Source organism: Chelonoidis abingdonii, chromosome 6, assembly GCF_003597395.2.
Source record: "Chelonoidis abingdonii isolate Lonesome George chromosome 6, CheloAbing_2.0, whole genome shotgun sequence".
In the NCBI taxonomy this organism is placed as follows: Eukaryota; Metazoa; Chordata; order Testudines; family Testudinidae; genus Chelonoidis; species Chelonoidis abingdonii.
Genome location: NC_133774.1, coordinates 21,678,913 through 21,700,908, shown reverse-complemented (window position 1 = coordinate 21,700,908; position 21,996 = coordinate 21,678,913). Strand labels below are relative to the sequence as shown.

Sequence of the window (21,996 nt, the reverse complement as noted above, 5' to 3'; positions counted from 1 at the left end):
CACTAAATCAAGGGATTATAGCAAGATATTTTTAAGGGCTGATAATGATGGTTCGTTGCTTTTGCAATTATAAAGGTAGTCAACAGTTATGCATTAGTGCATGTTTCTTGGTTCCTTTCGTTCCTCTTCTTTTCACCCCAAAAGCTCTCCTCTTTCACCAATAATTGTACAATTAGCGATGTGCATTGTGGGTTTGTTTTTGTTGCTTTCCTCTGAAGTATGCAGTCCTGGATATCAGATTCAATGAGCTTCAATGTGGCAAATTCTATATAACTGAGTTATTGTATATGTCTTGCTAGTTAGAGAGAAGAGACATGGATGAGTAGAATAAAAGGGGCAACACCAGGGAGGATGATACAGGAAAAAAAACACAGTAAAAGAGGAAGTGGGACAACAGACATTGAGCACAGCTAATGAGGTGAGAATATATCATAAAGGAATCAACAAAAAGAAAAGTGCATAAAGCTAAAAAAGCATTATGCTCTCAGATAACCTGCATTTCAAAAAGTTACATTAAACCAAATATCCTTATTTTCCTGTTGTGGGGAAAATGTGCACTGAGAAATTACACCAAAATTTTGCAAAAATTGGGAGTTGCAACATGCACACTCATCACCTTGAAAAGCACAAATAACTAGTGTGCAGTCATGATTGGTTGGTATCAAGGAAGGTACACATATCACTTTGAGGAGAAGAGGAACAGACTTTCAGGATGAACTGTTAGGGGTGGTATTCTTAAACGTGCCAAAAGAAGTGAGTGCCCAGCTTCTGTTGATAATCCGTAGTCACTTATCTCCCTTAGGCACTTTTTACAGTTATACGCAGCGTCTCTAGTAGTTATTTGCCACCTTGTGTTGTGTTAGTTGTAGTCTTAACTAGGTATGTGGTCGTTACGGTGCAAAAACAGCACTACTGAGTTAATAAGAACATAGGAATTGCCTTGCTGGATCAGATCTAAGATCTGTCTGGCCTAGTATCCTGTCTCTGACAGTAGTCTGCACCAGAAGCTTCAGAGAAAGGTGTAAGAAACCTCAGTAGGTGGATGTGGGATACTAGTCTATGTCTACAGAGCAGAGTAAGCCTGGGGTTTGAACTCAAGCTTTAACCCCCACTTCCATCTACACACAAATTGCACTAGCCCGTGGCTTGGTCCCAGGACCCCACAGGTGTTGAGTTGATTCAAGCCCTGTTGCTTTGCAGAGTAGATGCAGTTCCAAATATATTCTATGGGCTGACTTTCTTTGTCCTCTGTCAGTGGTTTAGTGGACAGTCAAGTTTTCCTACACTGCATCACAAACAAAGGGCCATTGCTGCCGCATTTTGGGAGGGTGCTGGGAAGTCTGAAGATGTGGGTAGTTGGACTCAGGCCTGCCTAATGCAGTGAAGACTCCGGAGCCCCAGATAGGAACCAAGCTTCACAAGTTCCTAATCTGGGGTCACAAATGAGTGTTAACACTCAAGCTCTAGGTGAACAAACCCAGGGTCTGGGAACTTGAGTTCTGTGTAGATATACCCTAACAGTTAAAGATTCTCTTGAGACCTGAAGCATGAGGCTTAATGTCTCTTCAAAAACATGTCTTCGTTAATTATGATGATGCTGAATATTCTTGATAGCAATATACATATCCAATCCCTTTTAAAATCTTGCCAAGTTTTGTGCTTGCTTTAAAGTACCCGTATATGCTTGTTCTATATTATAGGAGAGATATATGTTTCTGAACGTGAGGGCTGCGATTCTACTGGCGATGGAACAGAGAAGAAGCCTTTCAAAACAGCTCTGAAGGTATCTGCAGAAAACACATGAAGTCTATTTCAAGTCATGTTGTTTCCCTTCAGGACAAGCAGCCAATTATTTCGGGAAATACTGTAAACTAGTGGTAGGCCAGATTTGATCTGAAAATAGCTTTTTAAGCTGCTGTTCTCTTTAAATGTAAATCTTATATATCTTAACATCTGGTCCTCATTGATGTGTTTTGTAAATGTAGAATGTCCACCATATTATCTCATTGTCAATCTGGCTTCAGTACTCTTATGATGAAACTGACTTTTGCACTTTTTTTTCCATTTAAGGCTTTGATGACAGCAGGAAGAGAACCATTTCCTACTATTTATGTGGACTCACAAAAAGAAAATGAGGTGATGTAATTTAAATGGATATTTTTAATTAAATGAGGTATTAAGGTTCCTGTTTTTCAAGACACAAATAACTTTTCTCTTCTCGTCTTCCCTCCATATCTCATCGGATCCATCTAGAGATGGGATGTTATTTCTAAGTCACAAATGAAGAATGTCAGAAAAACATGGCACAGAGAACAAATGAAGCATGAAGCTAGGGAGAAGAAAGAGGTGGGTTATGAATACTGCCAAGTCAGCTCATTTAGAAATTAAAAATTAAAAAAAATCCATCTTTGTTCCCCTGAAAATGGCATATGCTAATCCTGAGTGTGCTGTTATAGTGGTGGATGAAGACCATAGCAGGGAAAGTGATCTGTAGAGCACTAGTCAGCATTTCAACTTTTAAACCCACTGCTTGTGTGCCCAGATAGTTTAATTTTGCCAGAGAAGGACAGAAAGTTAAATGTAACTGGTCCTATTCTATCCTTGGATATATGGTTTGACTCCCATTGACTTCAGTGTATATGTATGCTAGTTGTTTTCACTTCATTAAGACAAGTATCTTGGTCTGCATCAGGGATGGGATAATTTTCTACAAATTTTGGACGTGGATGTCTCTAAACTCCTCCAACCTTCTCTAAACCAGGTTAAGAGCACTTCTAGGAAGTGTTGCATGTCCTGGGGATCGCACCCGTGTATCTTAGAGCAGATTTTTGACATATTGTAGCAGGGCTGAGATTCTATGTGAACGTTCATCTTTAGAGATGTATGTAATGGTTTCATACGGCTGTCTGTGTGGAGTGATACTGGTATAAATAACCTGATTGTAAGTATCATTAACACCACTACATGACTAATACATAATTTATGGGAAAATGTCTTAAAATTAGGCAGAAGACAGTTTGCGACGAGAGAAGAACCTGGAAGAAGCTAAGAAAATTACCATCAAGAATGATCCCAGTCTTCCAGAGCCTAAATGCGTGAGTGAAATCTAATGCACTGGATAAGAAGCCCCTGTAACAATCTTTCTTATATTTATAAACAGCACGATTCTGAGGTGTGCTCTGCATCATCAGCAGCTGTTGAAGTCTACTATGCTTTTCCTTCCTTGAGATTTTATTCTCTCTGGTCATTAGCATATCCTCATATGTTTCTTCTCCCTCATTCACCTCACAGTTCACTGAGCCTGCTTGACTTTAATTTTGGATTCTCCCAGTACCCATGCACCAGAAGAAAAGAGCCAAGCTGTACTTCTGTTTGAAACAGCCTGATGAGTTTCTGTTGGTTTTTTTAATTGCTAAAAATTGTTTAAAATCTGCCCTCAACAGAAGGGCTTTTGCCATGGTGGGGGATGGTGGAAATATTGCTGATTTGAAAAACATACATACTTAATTAATATCTAGTGTATATATATGGGCCCCAGGTTCTACTGAATTGCATTCGTGCAGCCACACAGAAGTCAGTGAGGTTTGGCAAGTCTAAATCAGAGAGGAATTGGGAAGCAAAAAATAAACATTCTGCCAGATCACAATCTTGAAGACACTTCTTACAGCATGTGTGAAAGAATTTTGATTTGAGATTTTCCCTCTAACGTAAGCAAACAGACAGTGTACTCAGTTGCACCGAAGTCAATCTCAGTCTTTCCCTGGCCAATGCACTGTAGTAATTCCAGCTTGCAGATGGCTCGGGCTTTAAAATCTATTAACCAATAATTAGATAAGTGTGAAGAGCAACACCAGCCTGCCAGTTGGAGAGTTAGTCTGTCCACATCAATGCCTCAACAGTGACTGCGATGAGATTCAATCAGTTCCAAAATAAACTGCATCAGAAAGTGCCAGCTACCTACAATTCTAATTGATTATCCTCTCTCTCATTTTGGCTTCTAACCGAACTCCTATCTTACTGAGTAGTTTTCAAAATTAGTGCAGAAAAGGCTGTTCAGACCTCCAGGTGAGGGAAAACTGTGTTTTCAAAGTCTCTTGCCCAGAATGGTGTGGCAATTTGGTATATATTGAAGTATAAGTAATATCTGAGAGGTATGGTTCTCAAGTGAACTTCTACATGTGCTGACTCTTGTTGTTTTCTGATCAGATGTAAAACCAAATTCCTGATCACTTGTGGCCATTAAAGTTCCCATGATGCTATCGGGCAAAGTAGGACTGTTAAGTAGAATGTATAACCCAACATGAAATTTGGTTAGGACATCAGAGATGCTTAAACACAAGTCTTTCTGTTTTTAACTTGATAGGATAGTCTTCCCTCGGTGCCCTAAACTGTCATGCAGTATTGATAGGTGCTATTCAGTCCCTGTTGTGTTCTATCCCAGATATCTGTGCCTTTCAATGGTTAGAAGAAGCTGTTTCTGGGTGCATATCCTATATGCCCATGTCCCATGAAGCTATGGAAATGAAAGGCACTGTCTAAATGTTGATTTGTTATGATTTATCTCTGTGGTTCACTGATTTTAATTCGTGCTTTACAGGTGAAGATTCGTGCTCTAGAGGCGCACAGAGGCCAACGAGTGAAGGTTTTTGGCTGGGTCCACAGGTTACGTAGACAAGGTAAACAATCCTTAATGTAGACAAAGTAAATAGTTAGCCCTTAAAAGTAATTGAGTCAATGCAGAGAGGAGGAACAAGTACTAGTAATCCAAGGGGTACAGTATAACAGGATATATTCTGGCTCACCTTGCTCATGCTAGAAAAGCTGGGAAGTGTGTGGAAAATGAACAGCTTCTGTAGCACCTGGTAAAGCTGTCTATCCTAATCCTGGATCCACTGATGCTTCATAGATGTCCTCTCCCCGGTATCCTAGAAGGATTGAATTTGGTGTTATCAGGGTGTGGTGCTGGCTATCCTGCCTTAACAGCAATTCCTATTGCATGCATGCTGTGCAATCTTTCTTTCCAGAAGGAAAAACTTGAACAAGAGGGCTTTCTTTAGTTGTGAATGGGAGGGGCTACATTGTTTCCCGCACAATAGCTGTAACTTAGGCCTATATATTCAGCACCTGTATATAGCGCCTCTGTACAACCAGTCCAAAGGGCCTGGCCCTGAGAACATCCAACACTCCCTGTCAAATTATTGGTGGTAAAATCCTGACCCTGTTGAGATCAATTGGAGTTTTGCCATTAACTTCAGTGGAGCCAGGATTTTGCCCTGGGGGATTTCGATGCCGAACACCTCCTAGGATTAGGCTCTACATATGACTTCATCTTTCTTTATCTTTTGGCTTAAAAAGCATAGTTGTGTGGAAAGAATTTTATCATCCAACAAATGTTTTAATGTGTAGTTCTGGTATTTATTAGTGATCATGAGCAACCCTTAACAGACAAACCCTGAAAACAAACTGCCGTGGCAACATATGCTGAGTGTGGGCTTACTTAACTGAATAAAGTAATAGTTTTGTCTGACAAGTCTGGGTTTTTGTTTTTGTTAACTAGGAAAAAATTTGATGTTCCTTGTGTTAAGGGATGGCACAGGATTTCTGCAGTGTGTCCTGTCAGATGAACTGGTGAGTTGCGGGGTTTTATTTTGTTCTGCAATGCAAAAGAGAAACTATTAATACACAGTGTTTTTGCTTTTATATGCCCCACCTGAAAGCTTGACTTAACTATATTAAGGTTTAATTCATTAAACTTTTATGAAAAGTTTAAGGGGTCTCTTTTTCTCACTCATACCACCGGAGTTTTTTTTGCTCACAGAATGAGTTAATAATGAGATTATGAACCTTCTTTCTTTGTCCCTGGACCGTAGTATTCTAGCTGTAAATTAAAATAGTTTTGTCTGTCTCTTTTTCTATAGTGTCAGTGTTACAATGGAGTGATCCTCTCTACAGAGAGCAGTGTGGCGGTGTATGGTATGCTAAACCTTGTTCCTGAAGGCAAGCAGGTGAGGGAGTTAGTTGCAGCTGTGAGTTTGGGGTTTCCCTCCCACCGACCTATCACTCAGTCAGATGGCACAATATGGCTCTTTTTGGGAGGGGCAGGGAAGGTGGAGGGAATGGGGGAAAGAATTCCATAATTGATTTCAATGGGGATTGCTGCTCAAAAATTGATGGCATGATATGGTTGAGAGAGAGCGTGTGCGCGCGCATGGGTTTGTGCTTGTGTTCGTTCTAACTGGGTAATATTTCTAGTTTATCTTTTAGCTGAAGTTGCATTTCCTTAGTATGGAAAAGTATTGTCTTTTTAAATGTAGACACAGCTTTAATTTTCCTAAGAAGTTAGATGAATTTTTTTTTTTAAAGAATTGTTTTAGTGGTAATATGGTGATTCTCAACTCTCCCTTCTAGCTGAGATTTGTGCTTGTAGGCTCCCCTCTATGCAGGATAACCTGTGGGAGCACAGAGACCTTAATCTGGCCTTCCTTAAAAATTTTATTTAAGGAGAACACACAACCACATAGCCTGAAAACTGAACTTTAACACTGTTCATGTTCTTTAATGATAATTTCAGCATCATTTATAACTGCTGGAAATGTATACAAATACAGTAAGGTTGTAGACCAAAAACCAAATAGTGTTTATACTTTGGTGCCTTTATAATTGATCATGTAAATTTGAGATTAACATTTACAAAGTCTTTCACATCTGGAGCTAGGGTCAGTTCTACAATAAGTAGCTTCGTAAAGGATGCCCATAAAAAGAGTTCAAACTGAAGGTAGAGCTGCAGAATTTTCCAGGAATTCATATGTGGAGAGAAACTGGATGAGGATGATCCAAAGTTTCAGGATATTCTTTAAAATATAGTAATGTATAGTAGATATAACTCTCAAAAAACTAACTAGTAGGACATTTGTTTTCTAATATCTTCTCAGTTGCTCTTTGTCTAATTAATTCAATTATAAAATCTCTTCTGCAGAATAAATATAAATCCATATTGTAAAACCGATGCTTGATGTAGTTTCTTGATGTTGGATTTTTCTGTGAGAAAAAATTCAGAGGATGAACAACAAAAGAAGCTATCCTGATAGTGCTCTAAATAGCTACTCAAGAGCCAATTTTGAAGATTAGGCTGTTCAACTAGCGACTGTTGTTGGGACAGAGTGGGACAAATTCTGCCTAATTTACACTCTCAGTACCCCCATTGATATTCAGTATACTGGGTTCTGCCCTCTGATTCACTGAGTTCCCATTAACTATGGCACAATCTGCGGTGAGACTTTTATGTTGTATACCCTTCCTGGACAATAGTTAAGTATGAGCTTTGTTAGAAAGGTGTTAATTTATTCAGAAATTTCATCATACAGTGAAAATCTGTTTACTTGTACACAAACATTTGTGTGTGTTTTATTGAGTCTAGAAAGTTTGAAAAAGGGGGAAAAAGAGAGTCCAGATTGTGACTTGTTTGGCCCTATCTGCTCTCTTTCACAGAGTTTAGGAGCCATGTTTGAATACAGTTCAGCAAATCTGTTTCCAAAATGCACTTGCCAGCCAGTGTGTGAACAGAGCCTAACAGTGTTAGAGTTGTGTTTTTAAAAACCTGGGCTACAACATGCTGTCTGGCAGTGTCCACGCTGGTGGGCAAAACAGAGCTAGAAACCTGTTAGCTGGAACCCTGTGTTTAAAACAGGTTGTAATCCTCTCTGTCACTCTGAGGAGACTGACTGCATCCATAAGAGAACTTGTCTAAAGAATCCAGCCCCAGTTGTATTGGAGCTTATAGCTGCTAGTATCAAGTTAAGTTATTTCTGACCTTATAATATCATTTTATTTTAAAAGCACAGTAATATCCTTTGTTAGTAATACCTGAGGATATTAAACTCTAACTTCTAATTATTTTTAGGTAACTGTACCAAACTTCTAATGTGTATGTTGTTTCTTCTAAAACCCATAGGCTCCAGGGGGCCATGAGTTGAGTTGTGACTATTGGGAGCTAATTGGTCTGGCTCCAGCTGGAGGGGCTGATAACCTGATCAATGAGGAATCGGATGTTGATGTGCAGCTTAACAACAGGTATATGATGATCCGAGGAGAGAACATGTCCAAAATCCTCAAAGTGCGCTCCATGGTCATACAGTGCTTCAGGGATCACTTTTTTGACAATGGATATTATGAAGTAAGTATAGTTTGCTTTCCTTCTTCAGAGCCTCAGTGACGTTTCTAGATATACTGTATAGACTTTGATATTGAAGTGAATTACACAAAAATTAATTGTCTATTGGGAGACCACTTTCTGACTGGTTTTATGGACGCAATTCTTATCTTAATAATGAGGTTTTGTTTAACAGATCACTCCACCAACACTAGTCCAAACGCAGGTTGAAGGAGGCTCCACGCTATTCAAACTGGATTATTTTGGCGAAGAGGCATACTTGACACAGTCATCCCAGCTGTACCTGGAGACCTGCATCCCTGCATTGGGAGACACGTTTTGTATTGCCCAGTCGTACAGAGCTGAGCAGTCCAGGACACGCAGACACCTGGCAGAGTATGGGAATCATTTTAGTATAAGTATGCATGTGTTTAGAGGGCAAGGGAGCAGCAGTCAGTCAGGAACAATAGGACTCTACAAAAAGGAAAGTAGAGCATTATGCTAATATGCAAGGGGCTGACCTAAGCTACTTGGGAAATATCCTGTTCCCAAGGTCAGGGGGTGGGAGGCAAAGCATTAGAGGAGACTTTGACTACAGGGAACACTGTTGGCATGTAAATACCTTGCGATACCAGTTACAAAAGTGCCATGCGAATGCCTATTCTCACTTTCTGGTGATGTAAATAAGAAGCAGGTAGCGTTATGTCTCGTAATTTTGTTTCTTTGCGATTGGCTGAGCAAGAGGTAGGACTGAGTGGATTTGTAGGCTCTAAAGTTTTACATTGTTTTGTTTTTGAGAGCAGTTACATAACAAAAAACCCCTACATTTGTAAGTGCACTTTCACAATAAAGAGATTATTACAGTACTTTGTATGAGGTGAACTGAAAAATGCTATTTCTTTTACCCCTTTTTAGAGTGCAAATATTTGTAATAAAAGATAAATATAAACTGAGCACTGTACAGTTTTTGTATTCTGCATTGAAATTGAAATCAATATATTTGAAAATGTAGAAAAACACCCAAAATATTTACTAAATTTCAGTTGGTATTCTATTGCTTATCAGTGCGATTTAAAAAAAATGAATCGCGATTAAAAAAAGCAATCACAATTAAAACTTGATTTGAGTTAATCGTGTGAGTTAACTGCGATTAATCGACAGCTCTAGTTATAGGCTAAGAGTGTAGGGATAGAGGGGGAAAAATAGCAATTGAGATGAAATCCTCCCCTCTCATAGGGAGATTGTCTTCATTACTCAAGTCCAATTGCTTGTGCATGGCTGATGAAAGGAGGGGAAGTGTCTTCATTCTGATGACTAATGGTGATGTGACCTTGTTCTTCAGATATACTCACATTGAAGCTGAGTGTCCTTTCATGACCTTTGAAGACTTGTTGACCCGTCTGGAGAATTTAGTGTGTGATGTAGTGGATAGAGTCTTGAAATCATCTGTATCAACCTTCCTATATGACCTAAACCCGGTATGTGGTGGTATGGCACACAGCCCTGAATATTCATCTCTGTTTGGTGAGAAATATGACTTAATGTCCCTCAAAACCTCAGCCTAGCTTCCTTTTGGCAGCATATTCTCATGGGGGATGAACAGAGCACAGCAGTGAGCTATGATCATTTGTAAGACACTGAATGACGTCAAAAGGAGTCCAGCCTCTGTAAGGCTGATACCTACGTCATGCACGGATTGGGGTGGTGGTTTATATCTTAAAGTCTCAGGACAAGCTGTTGCTGTTTGAATTCCAGAAGTGCTTAGCAGCCCTATTCATGGATCATGTAGCCTTTTATTTTGCTTAGAGTGAATTTGATGATGTATTACACCACTATGCGTTCAGCTTTGGTTGCTACAGTTTCAAACTCACCAGAGTGAAATTGCATCTGGTGCTTTTCTCAAATTTTGGAGACTCTATGAACACACAAAGCTGAAGGATAATGACCACAGACACGATCACAAGTACAAAGTCTTATCTGTGCTGCGAGCTTTATTAAGCAATAAGTTACAATTACCCATGCATAAAGAAATCTGACGACAACCTATGCAGTAATTATAACTAGTCACACTCACATCCTCAAAGATATTCTAGGGTCGAATGGACCTCTTAATAGATGATCATCGCTAGAGGGATGGTTCTTGCTAGGGCTTCCTGTGGGCTCATCCCTTGGGACTTCCCACATTTATCCAACAATGGAACGCTCTTTTGTAGAGTAATTCTTACCACACTTAACACCTTTCACATATGCATGAAGGTGTCAAACTCTCTTTTCCTTATCTGTACTTCCACACCCCATAAATATGTCCTGTTTTTCATAGGTTGTGTTTAGTTCCTTTTATTCTCATTAGCATCTATGCATGCCATGTATTCTGTGGTCAAGACAGTCATTGAAAGATGTTCCAGTCAGGTGTTTTGCGGTCTTGGACAATACATTGTGGTCTATTGCAATCCATTTTTTCGTAATATCACCTATTGGCACAGGGTTATTCCTATGTCACCCCTCATGTCAAGTCTTCTTAAGGCTATGGCCTAGTATGGCTAAGCTAAAATCTTATAGGTCTCCGCCTGTAGACCCTACGTTCTAGTCATGCTTTTCTTATATACTTAATACACACTCATCACTCCTAAATATTTATCAGTCCTATACTTCTGTAATCCTACAATTTAAATCTAGTTAGCATAAATTGATTATATATGAAATGGCATATAAAGTGACCATAACATTCCATCATACAGTGACAAATGGATAGTAACATGAACTAATTGGTACAGCAAAAACCCCACTGTGCTAGGTACTGTACAAACAGAACAAAAAGCTTGTCTGCCCCAGTCTAGTATCTGACAACAGACAAAAGTGAGAGACAGACAGGGAGCCTGAGGAAACAGACAATATTAGCCAGTTACTTGTGTGGTTCCTCCTCCTCATCCTGTCTGCAGTGACCCACCTTACTTCACTGTCTCCTTAATTTCCCCCCAAAGCCAGCCAACAGCCTCCTACAGCCAGACAGTCTCCTCTCAGTCACTAGCCAACTCCTTCATGTTGTACAGAGACTAGAGCATCTCTGGTTTCCTTGGTTTATTCTGATAAGCACTGCCTTCCTCCTACTTGTTTAGTCTCTGCTCAGGACCTGGGAACAGGGTAAGTGAGATACAGCACAGGCCAGAGAGTAGATCTTTCCTTAAAGAGATGGATATCGCAAGTCTGAACTTGTTGCAAGTACCCAGCCCCGTGTCTCAGCAGATGGAAACTTTCTCTTGGCATAGTGTCCTGTAGTGCTATCTGCAGTACGCTCTGGAACTGGTGCTGATGTACCAATGCATCCATGTACAGAGGGGCTCAATGGCCTGAGTGGTACTGTATCCCGGTTCCTGCAGAGAGCATTCTGTGGGTTCAGAACATTGCATGTGGAGAGGGATAGATGCTTTGTGTGCACACACTCATTCAGCACCCCAGACATGACCAGGTATTTACCTAAGGCTTCCATAGAGGCAACTGCATTGCATTAGTGCACACATCATGCAGGTAAGGTCCAAGACCTATAGAGGGAGCCTCATTGGCACAGCTCTTCTGGCTGGGAGGTGTAAGGGAGACCGTGGAGGCGTGAATTAATTATTTAAAAAAATACACAATTTGAAACAATCCACAATAACAAAAGTAAGTTAGAAAAAGCAATTCCTCTATGGTTTGTTGTTACAAACAATTAATGGAGAAATCATAAATTTGCTATATATTAGCCCAGAATTGGTTTGTTGCCCCTCTCATTCAGACAATTTAAAGCATGGTTCAAAGGATTCTTTGTCAAATTTGCCCCGTCTGTAAGTTCTTCCTAAGCATCACAGACTTCCTGGGATCTGAAAGCCAAGCTGTATTCATTCTGGCTGCAGCATCTTTTCTAGTTTGTTTCAGGGGAAGAATCTTTATAACTAATCTGTTAAAGCATGAGCTAGAAAAGCATCTGGTATGCTCTTTCTATGCCCTACTGGCTGTGCACTGCTAAGAGAAAAGCTTGTGGTGTTCACCAAAGTGAACAGAGAGGACTCTGAAAACAGACAGAGAATAGATCTCCTGAGTAGGAACGTGCTTTTTTTTTTTTAATTTTTTTAGCCTAGCTACTTTCATAACTCTAACTGCACTGCTAAAAGAAAATGACCTTTCAAATAACACTAATGTTTTCATGTGTGTCTAATCTTACATTGCAGAACTTCCAGCCCCCAAAACGACCTTTCAGACGAATGAACTATACAGATGCCATTACATGGCTAAGGGAACATGGTGTGAAGAAGGAAGATGGCACCTACTATGAATTCGGAGAAGTAAGACCCTTTTGCCCTGTATTGTTTTGATATCTTAAAAGAGGTTGGAGCTCAACTCTGGAAGTGTATCATACTTTGGTTTCTTTCCTAATTTTGTGACTGGATCATAATGCAATAAATGCAAACAGTGGTTTTATAAAGTACTTACTGACTATTTTTGGAGTATGGCCTGGTCTTCTAGCTGTCTAAAGGGTAATGTTGATCAGTGGCACCAGGATTTCTTTAAATCAATGTCTTTGTCCTCCTGAATACTGAGTTTCAGAATCTATTCTTTAGTTTGCAGACATGTGGAGGGAATATGGCTTTTAAGATGCTCTGAGCCTGAGGATCCATAGAGAAATGCACGAGTCTTGAGTGGAAGAGGAAACCTAATGCAGAGACACATCCACTCTGCATGGCATTCCCTCGTGTGTTGTGCTAACATTTTCCTCCCACTGCTGTGTACTACATTCGAGGTAGCACAGGATAAGTGGAAGGAACTGATGTCACTGGGTTTGGAAGGGAGCCTCCCTTGTGGGCAAACAATTAAAATAAAAATGGCAAAAACATATAGTTTAAGATCAAAATTTGAATTAAAACTTTTGGTCAAAAATGTTTCAGAAAATTGAGAAATTTGAATGAAATGTTTTGGTCAAAAAATTGTATGTAGGGTATACTGAGATATAGGATGAAAATGTAGGTTAAAAAAATTGGATAAATTATATTTTGCCTTTAAAAAAAAAAAAAAAAAAAGTGGCCAAAGTTGTAGTATTTCAGTCAAAAACCCAAGAAATTTGGATCAGGAAAATTTTATTATTTTGGCCCAAAAAGCTTTTGATCGAAAAGTAGAGAAATTTGGGTCAAAACTTTCGGTGAAAAGGTCCAACCTCCTTCTTCTCATTCTCTTTTAACCTCCAAACTGTACAGTACCTGTGCTTTTAGTTGTGGGTTTTTTTCCCTCCCTGGGTTTAGGGCCCTTTGTACCCTTTTGTCTCCTTTACTGTGCACAGAAAATTGCACTTTTGTGACCTTGATATAGTCCAAATCCTGAGAGGGGCTGTGCCTCTGCAGCTCCTGGTGCAATCAATGAAAGCCCAAGGTGCTCCATCCCTTTTCAGCACCTAGCTCTGAGTTTCTAGTGTCTGGTTTATCTTTTAAGTTTTGCCACACAATGTGGCATTCTTTATTCATCGCAAATAAGACTGAAGCTGCCTTTAGTTTGAATTGTCATGTTTTTGGTGCTGTCAATGCCTGCCTTAACCCAGGATTAAGAGAGAAATCATGTTCTATTTTAGATTTCTAATACTTCTACATGTATTTAAATCACAGGCAACAGTGGAAGTGAACATTGACCAACACAAATGGTTGTTACATTTGTCATTAATTGAAGACTCATTGCTTGTATCTGTTAGAATTAGACTTAGACCTGGTCTACGCTACAGAGTTAGGTGAACATAAGGTAGCTTATGCTGACCTAATTATGTCAGTCTACACTACGGCCTTGCTCCCACTGATGTAAGAGCCCTACTACATCGACATAAAACTCTGCCTCCATGAGAGACATAGGGCTTATGTCAGTTAATTAGGGTGATGCAGTGCTGGAAATTGACAAGAAAAGCTGTTAGGCTTCCTGCTGTGAACCCTGTGCCTGGCACACAGCTTGGGCTGTCACCTCAGGACAACTAGGGGGCTCCCAGCTCCCAGCCAGGCTACCCCTCTTAAGCTGGTGGAAGCACTGCTGGTGAGGATATGCACCGCTGAAGGAGGGCATTATGGACATGAAATACTGCAGCTGTAAGTCAACCTAACATAGGTTGACTTAAGTTTGTAGTGTAGATGTGCTCTTAGTTTCTTTGCATCCTGCACCACCTATTGCAATCGAAGGGAGCCATTTAGGGAATGGTCATAAAAGGTGGAATTCCAGCCTGGATGAGTTGAAGCTGTGCTTTGATTTTGATGGAGTTGAGACCCCATGCTGGTGATGTTACATTTTTGTATAAAATAGATGAAATACTACAAAAAAGGGATATTTCATTGTAGTTGCATTTTATGTTAGATCATGTGAAACATATGTTACCATAGATTTGACTGTATGATACTTAATGATTATTAAATAAAGTTACTTATAGCATAGGCAGAAAATACTAGCAATCTAATAAAGATATTAAACTGTGCCTGGTTTTTTATTAATAGTAAAACTGCTGAATTGGTTTTTAAAAAAAACAAAAACTTCTGGAGTGTGAAGGTGTCCTTCAACATTCCATAGTAACTTCAAAGTTAGGAGGGTTTTGATGCAATGGTACATATAATTGGTCTTTAACTGGTCATTCAAGATATTCGTATTTGCAATATATAGATTAAAGGAGGTGCTTAAACAGTTCTCAGCAGTGAGATCTGATTCCCATGGAATGTATAGCATACCTGAGTTTTTAGGGCCAGATAAAACTAGCCTCTGTGTAACAGTAACTGATCATCTGAAAGAACTCCACTCTCTTCTCAGCTTCCAGTCTGTGACTGGCTTAGTTTTTCCTAGTGTCTTAGTTATTCCTAACTGTTACCCTCTGATATGTAGTGAATATTCTGATGCAAAATAATTTTTTCCTGATTTAACTTCTCAGAGTTTGATTAAAATTGCTTCTCCCCACCCCTGCCAAAAGCCTTCCTCATATTTCTGTTATACTGTATGTTCTTTTTGCCTGACATCTATAGGAGAAAAGCCTAGTGCTGAACTCAAGCAGCGTGTCTGGCCATAAATGTTGTTAAAATCTTGTTTAACCTTAGGATATCCCAGAAGCTCCTGAGAGACTGATGACAGACACCATTAATGAACCAATCTTGCTGTGTCGATTTCCTGCAGAGATAAAGTCATTCTACATGCAGCGTTGTCCTGAGGATTCCCGGCTTACTGAATCTGTCAGTTTGTGTCTCAGAGTATTTGTAGTTTCTTTCTGGAAGGGGGATGGGTGCTTGTGTGTGTTTAATGCACAGGAAAATATAATAAATGACTAGTGGGAGAGTCAAGTGGGATAGCTTTCACTGAAATTATATTTGTGCATGGCCTGTTTGCTTTAAAAAAAAGAAATATTGAAGTAACTGTATACCTGCCTTGAAAAGAATAAATGTCAGCACTTTACTAGGGCTTTCGTTTAGTCTGATCACACACAAATGCTATATAAAGATAGTATTCAGTCTAATAGTGAGAAAAAAAAGAACAGTCTTACCGTTAAAGCACAGGACCAGAAGTCAGGAGAGCTGGGTGCTATTCTTAGCTGTGCTACATTTTGAGTGTATGAGGAAAGATTAAAAAGACAGGGACTGCTAAGCTTGGAAAAGAGAAGACTAAGTGGGGATATGATAGAGGTCTATAAAATCATGAATGATGTGGAGAAAGTGAATAGGGGTCATCTGATGAAAATAATAGGCAGCAGGTTTAAAATAAAGAAAAAGAGGTGCTGCTTTACACAATACACAGTCATCCTCTGGAACACGTTGCAATGAGATGATGTGGAGGCCAGAAGTATAACTGGGTTAAGAAAAGAATCAGCCATTGTTGGACCTATCCTCCATGAAGCTATTTGCCAAGATGGTTGGTGACGCAACCCCATGTTTTGGGTGTCCCTAAACCTCCAACTGTCAGAAGCTGGGACAGGATGACAGGGGATGGTCACTCAAAATTGCTGTGTTTTGTTCATTCCCTCTGAAGCCTCTGAGACATGATAGTGCACTAGGTGGACAGTTAATCTGACCCAGTAGGGCCATTCTTATGTTCTTGGATAAGTCAATCAGCCTCTCTGCTCAAATTCCCCTCCTGTAACATGGGGCTAATAGGACATGCCATCCTCCTTGGAGTGTGCCTTAGAAGTGCTACCAGGCTAACCTTTTCAGCCTATGATTGGTTTTGGGTTGGCTTTTCTTTTTTTTCCTGTTGCAAGTAGTTTATATGTAACAGTTTGTGACCTCCTGTCTTGTCTGTTTTAGGTTGATGTGTTGATGCCCAACGTTGGTGAGATTGTTGGAGGCTCAATGCGTATCTGGGACAGTGATGAGCTATTAGAGGGTTATAAGCGGGAAGGTATTGACTCCACACCTTACTACTGGTATACGGATCAGGTACGTGAATAGACTTTACTCCCTGCATGTCAAATACAGAGAGTGTGGCTTTTTCAGATCATGCTAAAATGATAGTAAAAACTAATCCGGGCAGTTCATTTGAGAGAGATCGGGACTTCTCTATCTTTTGGCGACTTGACCCACTGCATCTTGCAATTGGTTGCTATCTGTGGCAAGGTAGTTTTTAGGCTATTGAAATTGCTTTTGCTTGCTGCGGTGCATACAGCTTCTATTAGAGCTCCCTGCTTGGAGGCTCCAGTGCAGCCTGGAAATGGCTGGGCATGTGAGTGCAATCCCTCGGAAACTCTTCTGCCTGCTCTGCCTGTTTGAAAGGCAGTAGTTCCTCTTGGCAGCTTCCAAGTATAAAATATTTTTGCTGTCAGTGGACAAAAGAGTAACTTAGTCTGTTGGAAAATTAACAGTCCATCAGCAGTGGTTGCAGGGGGAGGGGAATGGGGTGGAGAAGGACAAAAGGGGGAAAGAAAGGAGTGTAGTGTAAAGTTGTCTTTCACCTTCCTCTTTCCTTCCTGCTCCGTCTTTCCCACTCCTCTCTTTTCTGGATAATAAATAATCAGGAATCAGACAGACACACACTCATTCAGTAGGGTGGGCCCATTTTAGTTTCCCCATTTATCATTCAGGATATGAGCCCAAGTGTGATATTTATCCCAGTGTAGATGAGTAACAGGCTGATGAGTTTTAAAAATATTTCATCTTTGCATTTTGTTCCATAGCGTAAATATGGCACATGCCCTCATGGTGGGTACGGCTTGGGCTTAGAACGCTTCTTAACGTGGATTCTGAACAGGCATCACATCCGTGACGTATGTCTGTACCCACGCTTCATTCAACGCTGCAAACCTTAACCACTTCCTCAGGAGAAATTCAACAGAAAATCAAAGCAACTTCTAAAATCCTACATGTTGGGGAGGGAAACAGTGCACTATGTCATCCGACAGTCCGTCTAAAGGCAAGAGCTATTGCTCCTTGTTGCTTGAGCCATAAAGTAGTACAGTTTTACTAAAACAACTATCTAATGTAGTAGCTGAAAAGGTGAAATTTTGCTTATTTGGAAGGTAAAATCACTTAAAAAAAATCTACAGAAAAATTGCTCTTTTGTCATTTTAAAACACCATCTGGTTGGGGCATTGCAGCTTTTAGCTCATAGCAAAGTTTTCATATTAGATTGACATGTGAAACATGCAGTGTGTACCATACTTAACATGCAACATTTATTTCTCCTGTGACTTTAACATTCACTCTATATGTATCTTAAAACATTGGGGCACTTGATTTTCTTTTAAAAGTAATTTGGTTTATGTTCTATCTGTTTTGTGGGTTGTTCTGGTTAAATTAAATGATCTGCCTTTTAAACAAATTCTGTTTTGTATTAATATGAGAGTGTGCAGCAGAAGTTAATAAAGATGGAATCATGTAAACTGTTAAAAATACGTTAGAACATTTGGGCCAAATCCATCACTTACCTAAGCAAAACTCTCACTGCAGTCAGTAGGAGTGTAGAATTGAGCACATCCTCCTAATACAAAAAGATCTGCTTTTTTTTGAGAGAGTTCATTAATTTGGAAATGATGGCTTCAGTTTTGAAAGGTACAGAGCATCCTCCGCTGCTTTTGATGTCTGCCAGAGATCAGAAATCTATACCTTGCAGAACTGGGCCCTTTAACAGGACCAGCCATTGTACAGCCTACGTGCTGAAATAGAGCGAGGTGGATATGTTAGAATGTTGTGTCTAGCTTCTTAGAATGTTGTGTCTAGCTTCTCCTGTACACCTGCATGTTTGAGTTCCCTTCATCAGTTGCTCACTGTTGCTTGACACATAGGAAGAAAACTGAATTTTAAAGACACTGATGCAGTTTGGTAACTTTGAAACTGAAATAGTTTAATTTCAGCATTATATGATTATTTGGATTCGTGTCCTCTTTAAGAGTATTTTAATCTAAGGAGCATTTTTTCATAGGTCAGTAATGTATTGTCTCCTAGATGGCTCTATACTGACTAAAGTTTTGGTAATGGGTTCAGTGTACTGTTTCTGCTTCTCCTCTGTGGGTTCCCTCAATGATTGTAAGGAACTGTTACTTAATTATTAAGTGTTTTGAGCTGTCAGAATGCATTTTAGTCATAAATTAGATAAATCTTACTGGAACAAATAGTAGGTGGGTTATTTGAGACCTACTTGGATACTTGCCTTGGGACCTAGTCTGGACTTTTCATCTACACTGTGTATGTAAACTGTTAAATGTCACGTTTCTGTAGCAAAACTTCATTTTTTCTTTTAGAATTTTGCATGTTGTGCACACACATCAGTCCAATCTGCCAGTCAATAAATTTAGCATAACATACAGAAATGTGTTCAGTGTAGTTTTTGGCCTGTCCCCTTTTTGTATTTGTCCATTTGTTTTCCACTGGTATGTTACTTCCTTAACATACTCCACCCTGTCAAAGGACATGTCTACACGGAAGATTCGGGATAGTTTAACTGAATTAACTAAAGGTGTGAACTTAAAGCACATTAATTAAATAAAGTACAATAAACTTCCTCCTCTCACTCAGAAGTAAAATGGCATTATTGCTTTAGTTTAATCTCCTTTGAGTGTGGTTACATGGGAATAAAAAATCTGCAGCTGGCCCAGGTCAGCTGACTCAGGCTCACGGCCCACAGGCTCTGGGGCTGAAAAATGACTAGATGTTTGAGCTTGGGTTGGAGTCTGAGCTTTGGGATCCTCAACCCTCACAGGGTCCCAGAGCTTGGGTTGCTGTCAAAATCTGAGCCCCGCGAGTTTGAGTGAGCTCACCTGGGACAGCTGCAGCTGTGCTGCAGGGCCTTTATCCATCCCTATGTAGATGGACCCTTTGAAGGCACTTAAGACTAAAATGAACTAAGGTTACTTCCGAATGTGTGTGTCCACACAGGCATTTAATGTGCTTTAACTACCGTACTTTAAATTCATACCTTTTAGTTATTTGCCTTAACTTTCCTAAGAGACTCTGTGTATACATGCCCAAAGAAAAGTGGGATACTGCCTCATTTTTATGTGGGAAAATTCCACATGGTGGATAATGTCAAGTGGCCAAGGCATCATCTGTGCTGGGTTTGTATTGGCAGGAGGAAGAGAAGAGTCTTAGGTGCTCCAGGAATTGCAGACATCTCGTGAAATTCCCACTGTTCCTGTTCAGGAGCCATGCTGCCATTAAGGCCCACTGCATCGTTTGAGTAGTGCCCCTTTTGAGGAGGGGGTTTAAAAGCTACTGATGAGTTAATGTTTCTCCAAGAAATTAGGATTGCGCAGGTAGCTGATTAGGATAAAGTTTTTTTTCTTCTCCAAATCCTCCCTTGACCTCACTTCTTCCTCCTTATTATCCACTATTAACTGCTACTCCTTTGTGGCCTATTTCTTTCTTCTGGACCTACCGCACCCTGTATGGAAAAATACCAGACCTTACAAGATTCGCTTACTATAAAAATAACTACCATTAGTTTAGTTTCCTTCATCTATTCTTTTTCCTGGTTCTTCCTGCATTTTTTTGTCTCCATGTTTGTCTACTTGAGGTTACAAAACTCTTCAGAACGAGGTGGTTGGTATTTTAATCTGTGTAAAAGTCCAGGCAAAGTTGTAATGCTATATAAATATTTAACAATAATAGTAGACTTCCCAGGGTTTTGAGGTGCTTTATACTGAATTTATATATAATCTGATGCAGGGGCCATAAAAGAAAAAAATCAATATTAGTTGTCTCGTTTTAATATACCATCAGTAGCAACCTCCTTTCAAAATCTGCGCTTGACATTCTAAATTATATAACATTCAGACTATATATTAACTAAAAACTGGAAAAATATAATCCCATTCCCTGGAAGGCAAACTAGGCCCACGGGCCAGATCCGGCCCATCAGGACTTTCAATCCGACTCAGAGGATTACCACCTATGTGCGGCCCCTGGCGGGGAGGGGGTGTGTGCAGAGGGCTCCATGAGCTGCACCGCCCACCAAGCTCCCATTGCCCGGGAAGGGGAACCACAGCCAATGGAAGCTTTGGGGATGGTACCCACAGACGAGGGCAGCACATGGCGGAGCCACCTGCCCCACCCCACCCCCAGGAACCACTCCTGGACATGCTGGCCACTTCTGGAGCAGTGCGGGGCCAGAGCAGTCAGGTCAGTGGTAAGGTAAGCAGCGCTGGGCCAGAGCCCACGTCCCAAACCCCTCCTCACCCCCTGTCCTGAGCCCCCTAACGCCCTGCCTTGAGCCCCCTCCTTCACCCTGCATCCCATTCTGCACCCCAAACCCTTGCCCTGAGCCCCTTCCTGCATACTATAGCCCTTCCCACACTCCCTCTCTCCTGCACCCCAACCCCCTCGCCCAGCCCTACATTCATGGGCCTCCATACAATTTCCCCACCCAGATGTTGCCCTCAGGCCAAAAAGTTTGCCCACCCCTGGGCTAGGTACACCTAGAGAATCCTGTTGCATCCCTCATCGTCTTGACTAATAGTCATTGATGGATCTATCCTCCATGAATTTATGTAGTTCTTTTTTGAACCTTTTTATAGTTTTGGACTTCACAACATTCATGGCAATGAGTTCCCCATGACTGAGTTGTGTAAAGGAATGCTTTTGTTTGTTTTAAACCTGCTTCCTGTTTATTTCATTGGGTTACCCCTGGTTCTTGTATTATGTGAACAAGTAAATAACACATCCTTATTCCCTTTCTTCACACGGTTTGTGATTTTTATAAACCTCTATCCTAACCCCCCTTAGTTATCTCTTTTCCAAGCTGAAAAGCCCCAGTCATCTTGTTCTCGCCTCATCTGGAAGCTGTTCTATAGCCTTAATCATTTTTATTGCCCTTTTCTGTACCTTTTCCAATTCTAATATATTGTTTTTTGAGATGGGCTGATTAGAACAGCTCACAGTATTCAAGGTGTAGGTGAAGCCTGGATATATGTAGTGGCATTGTGATATTTTCTGTTTTATACATCTTTCTTTGTCCAGCTTTGTAATGTTTAAAATCAGGACTGATGGACTAGCACCATGGTTCTCAACCAGGGGTACGCAGAGGTCTTCTGGGGGGTATATCGACTCCTCTACGTATTTGCCTACTTTTACAACAGGCTACATAAAACGCACTAGTGAAGTCAGTACAAACTAAAATTTCACAGAGACAATGGACTTTATACTGCTCTGTCTACCATACACTGAAATTTAAGTACAATATTTATAGTCGTCTTCGAGTGCTTGCTCATATCCATTTCAGTTAGATGTGCACGCACCGCGTGCACGTTTGTCGGAAGATTTTTACCCTAGCAACACTTGGTGGGTCAGCAGGGCGCCCCATGGAGTGGTGCTGCTATGGTGCTGGATATATACCCCTGCTGACCCATCCGCTCCTCAGTTCCTTCTTACCGCCCATGTCGGTCGTTGGAA

The 21,996-nt window shown here is 40.4% G+C and overlaps 1 protein-coding gene across 1 annotated transcript; it reads left to right on the top strand.

Annotated features, from left to right (window-relative positions):
- The first annotated feature begins 295 nt into the window (after positions 1-295).
- On the top strand, positions 296-18,920 carry NARS1 (asparaginyl-tRNA synthetase 1). Its single transcript, XM_032802579.2, has 15 exons — positions 296-418; positions 1,701-1,783; positions 2,071-2,136; positions 2,254-2,346; positions 3,006-3,095; positions 4,598-4,676; positions 5,558-5,628; positions 5,919-6,005; positions 7,952-8,173; positions 8,346-8,545; positions 9,492-9,627; positions 12,352-12,465; positions 15,226-15,357; positions 16,423-16,554; positions 17,289-18,920. The coding sequence occupies exons 3-15, from the start codon at positions 2,077-2,079 to the stop codon at positions 17,418-17,420; spliced, it is 1,548 nt and encodes a 515-aa protein (XP_032658470.1). The 5' UTR covers positions 296-418; positions 1,701-1,783; positions 2,071-2,076; the 3' UTR covers positions 17,421-18,920.
- The last annotated feature ends 3,076 nt before the right edge of the window (positions 18,921-21,996 follow it).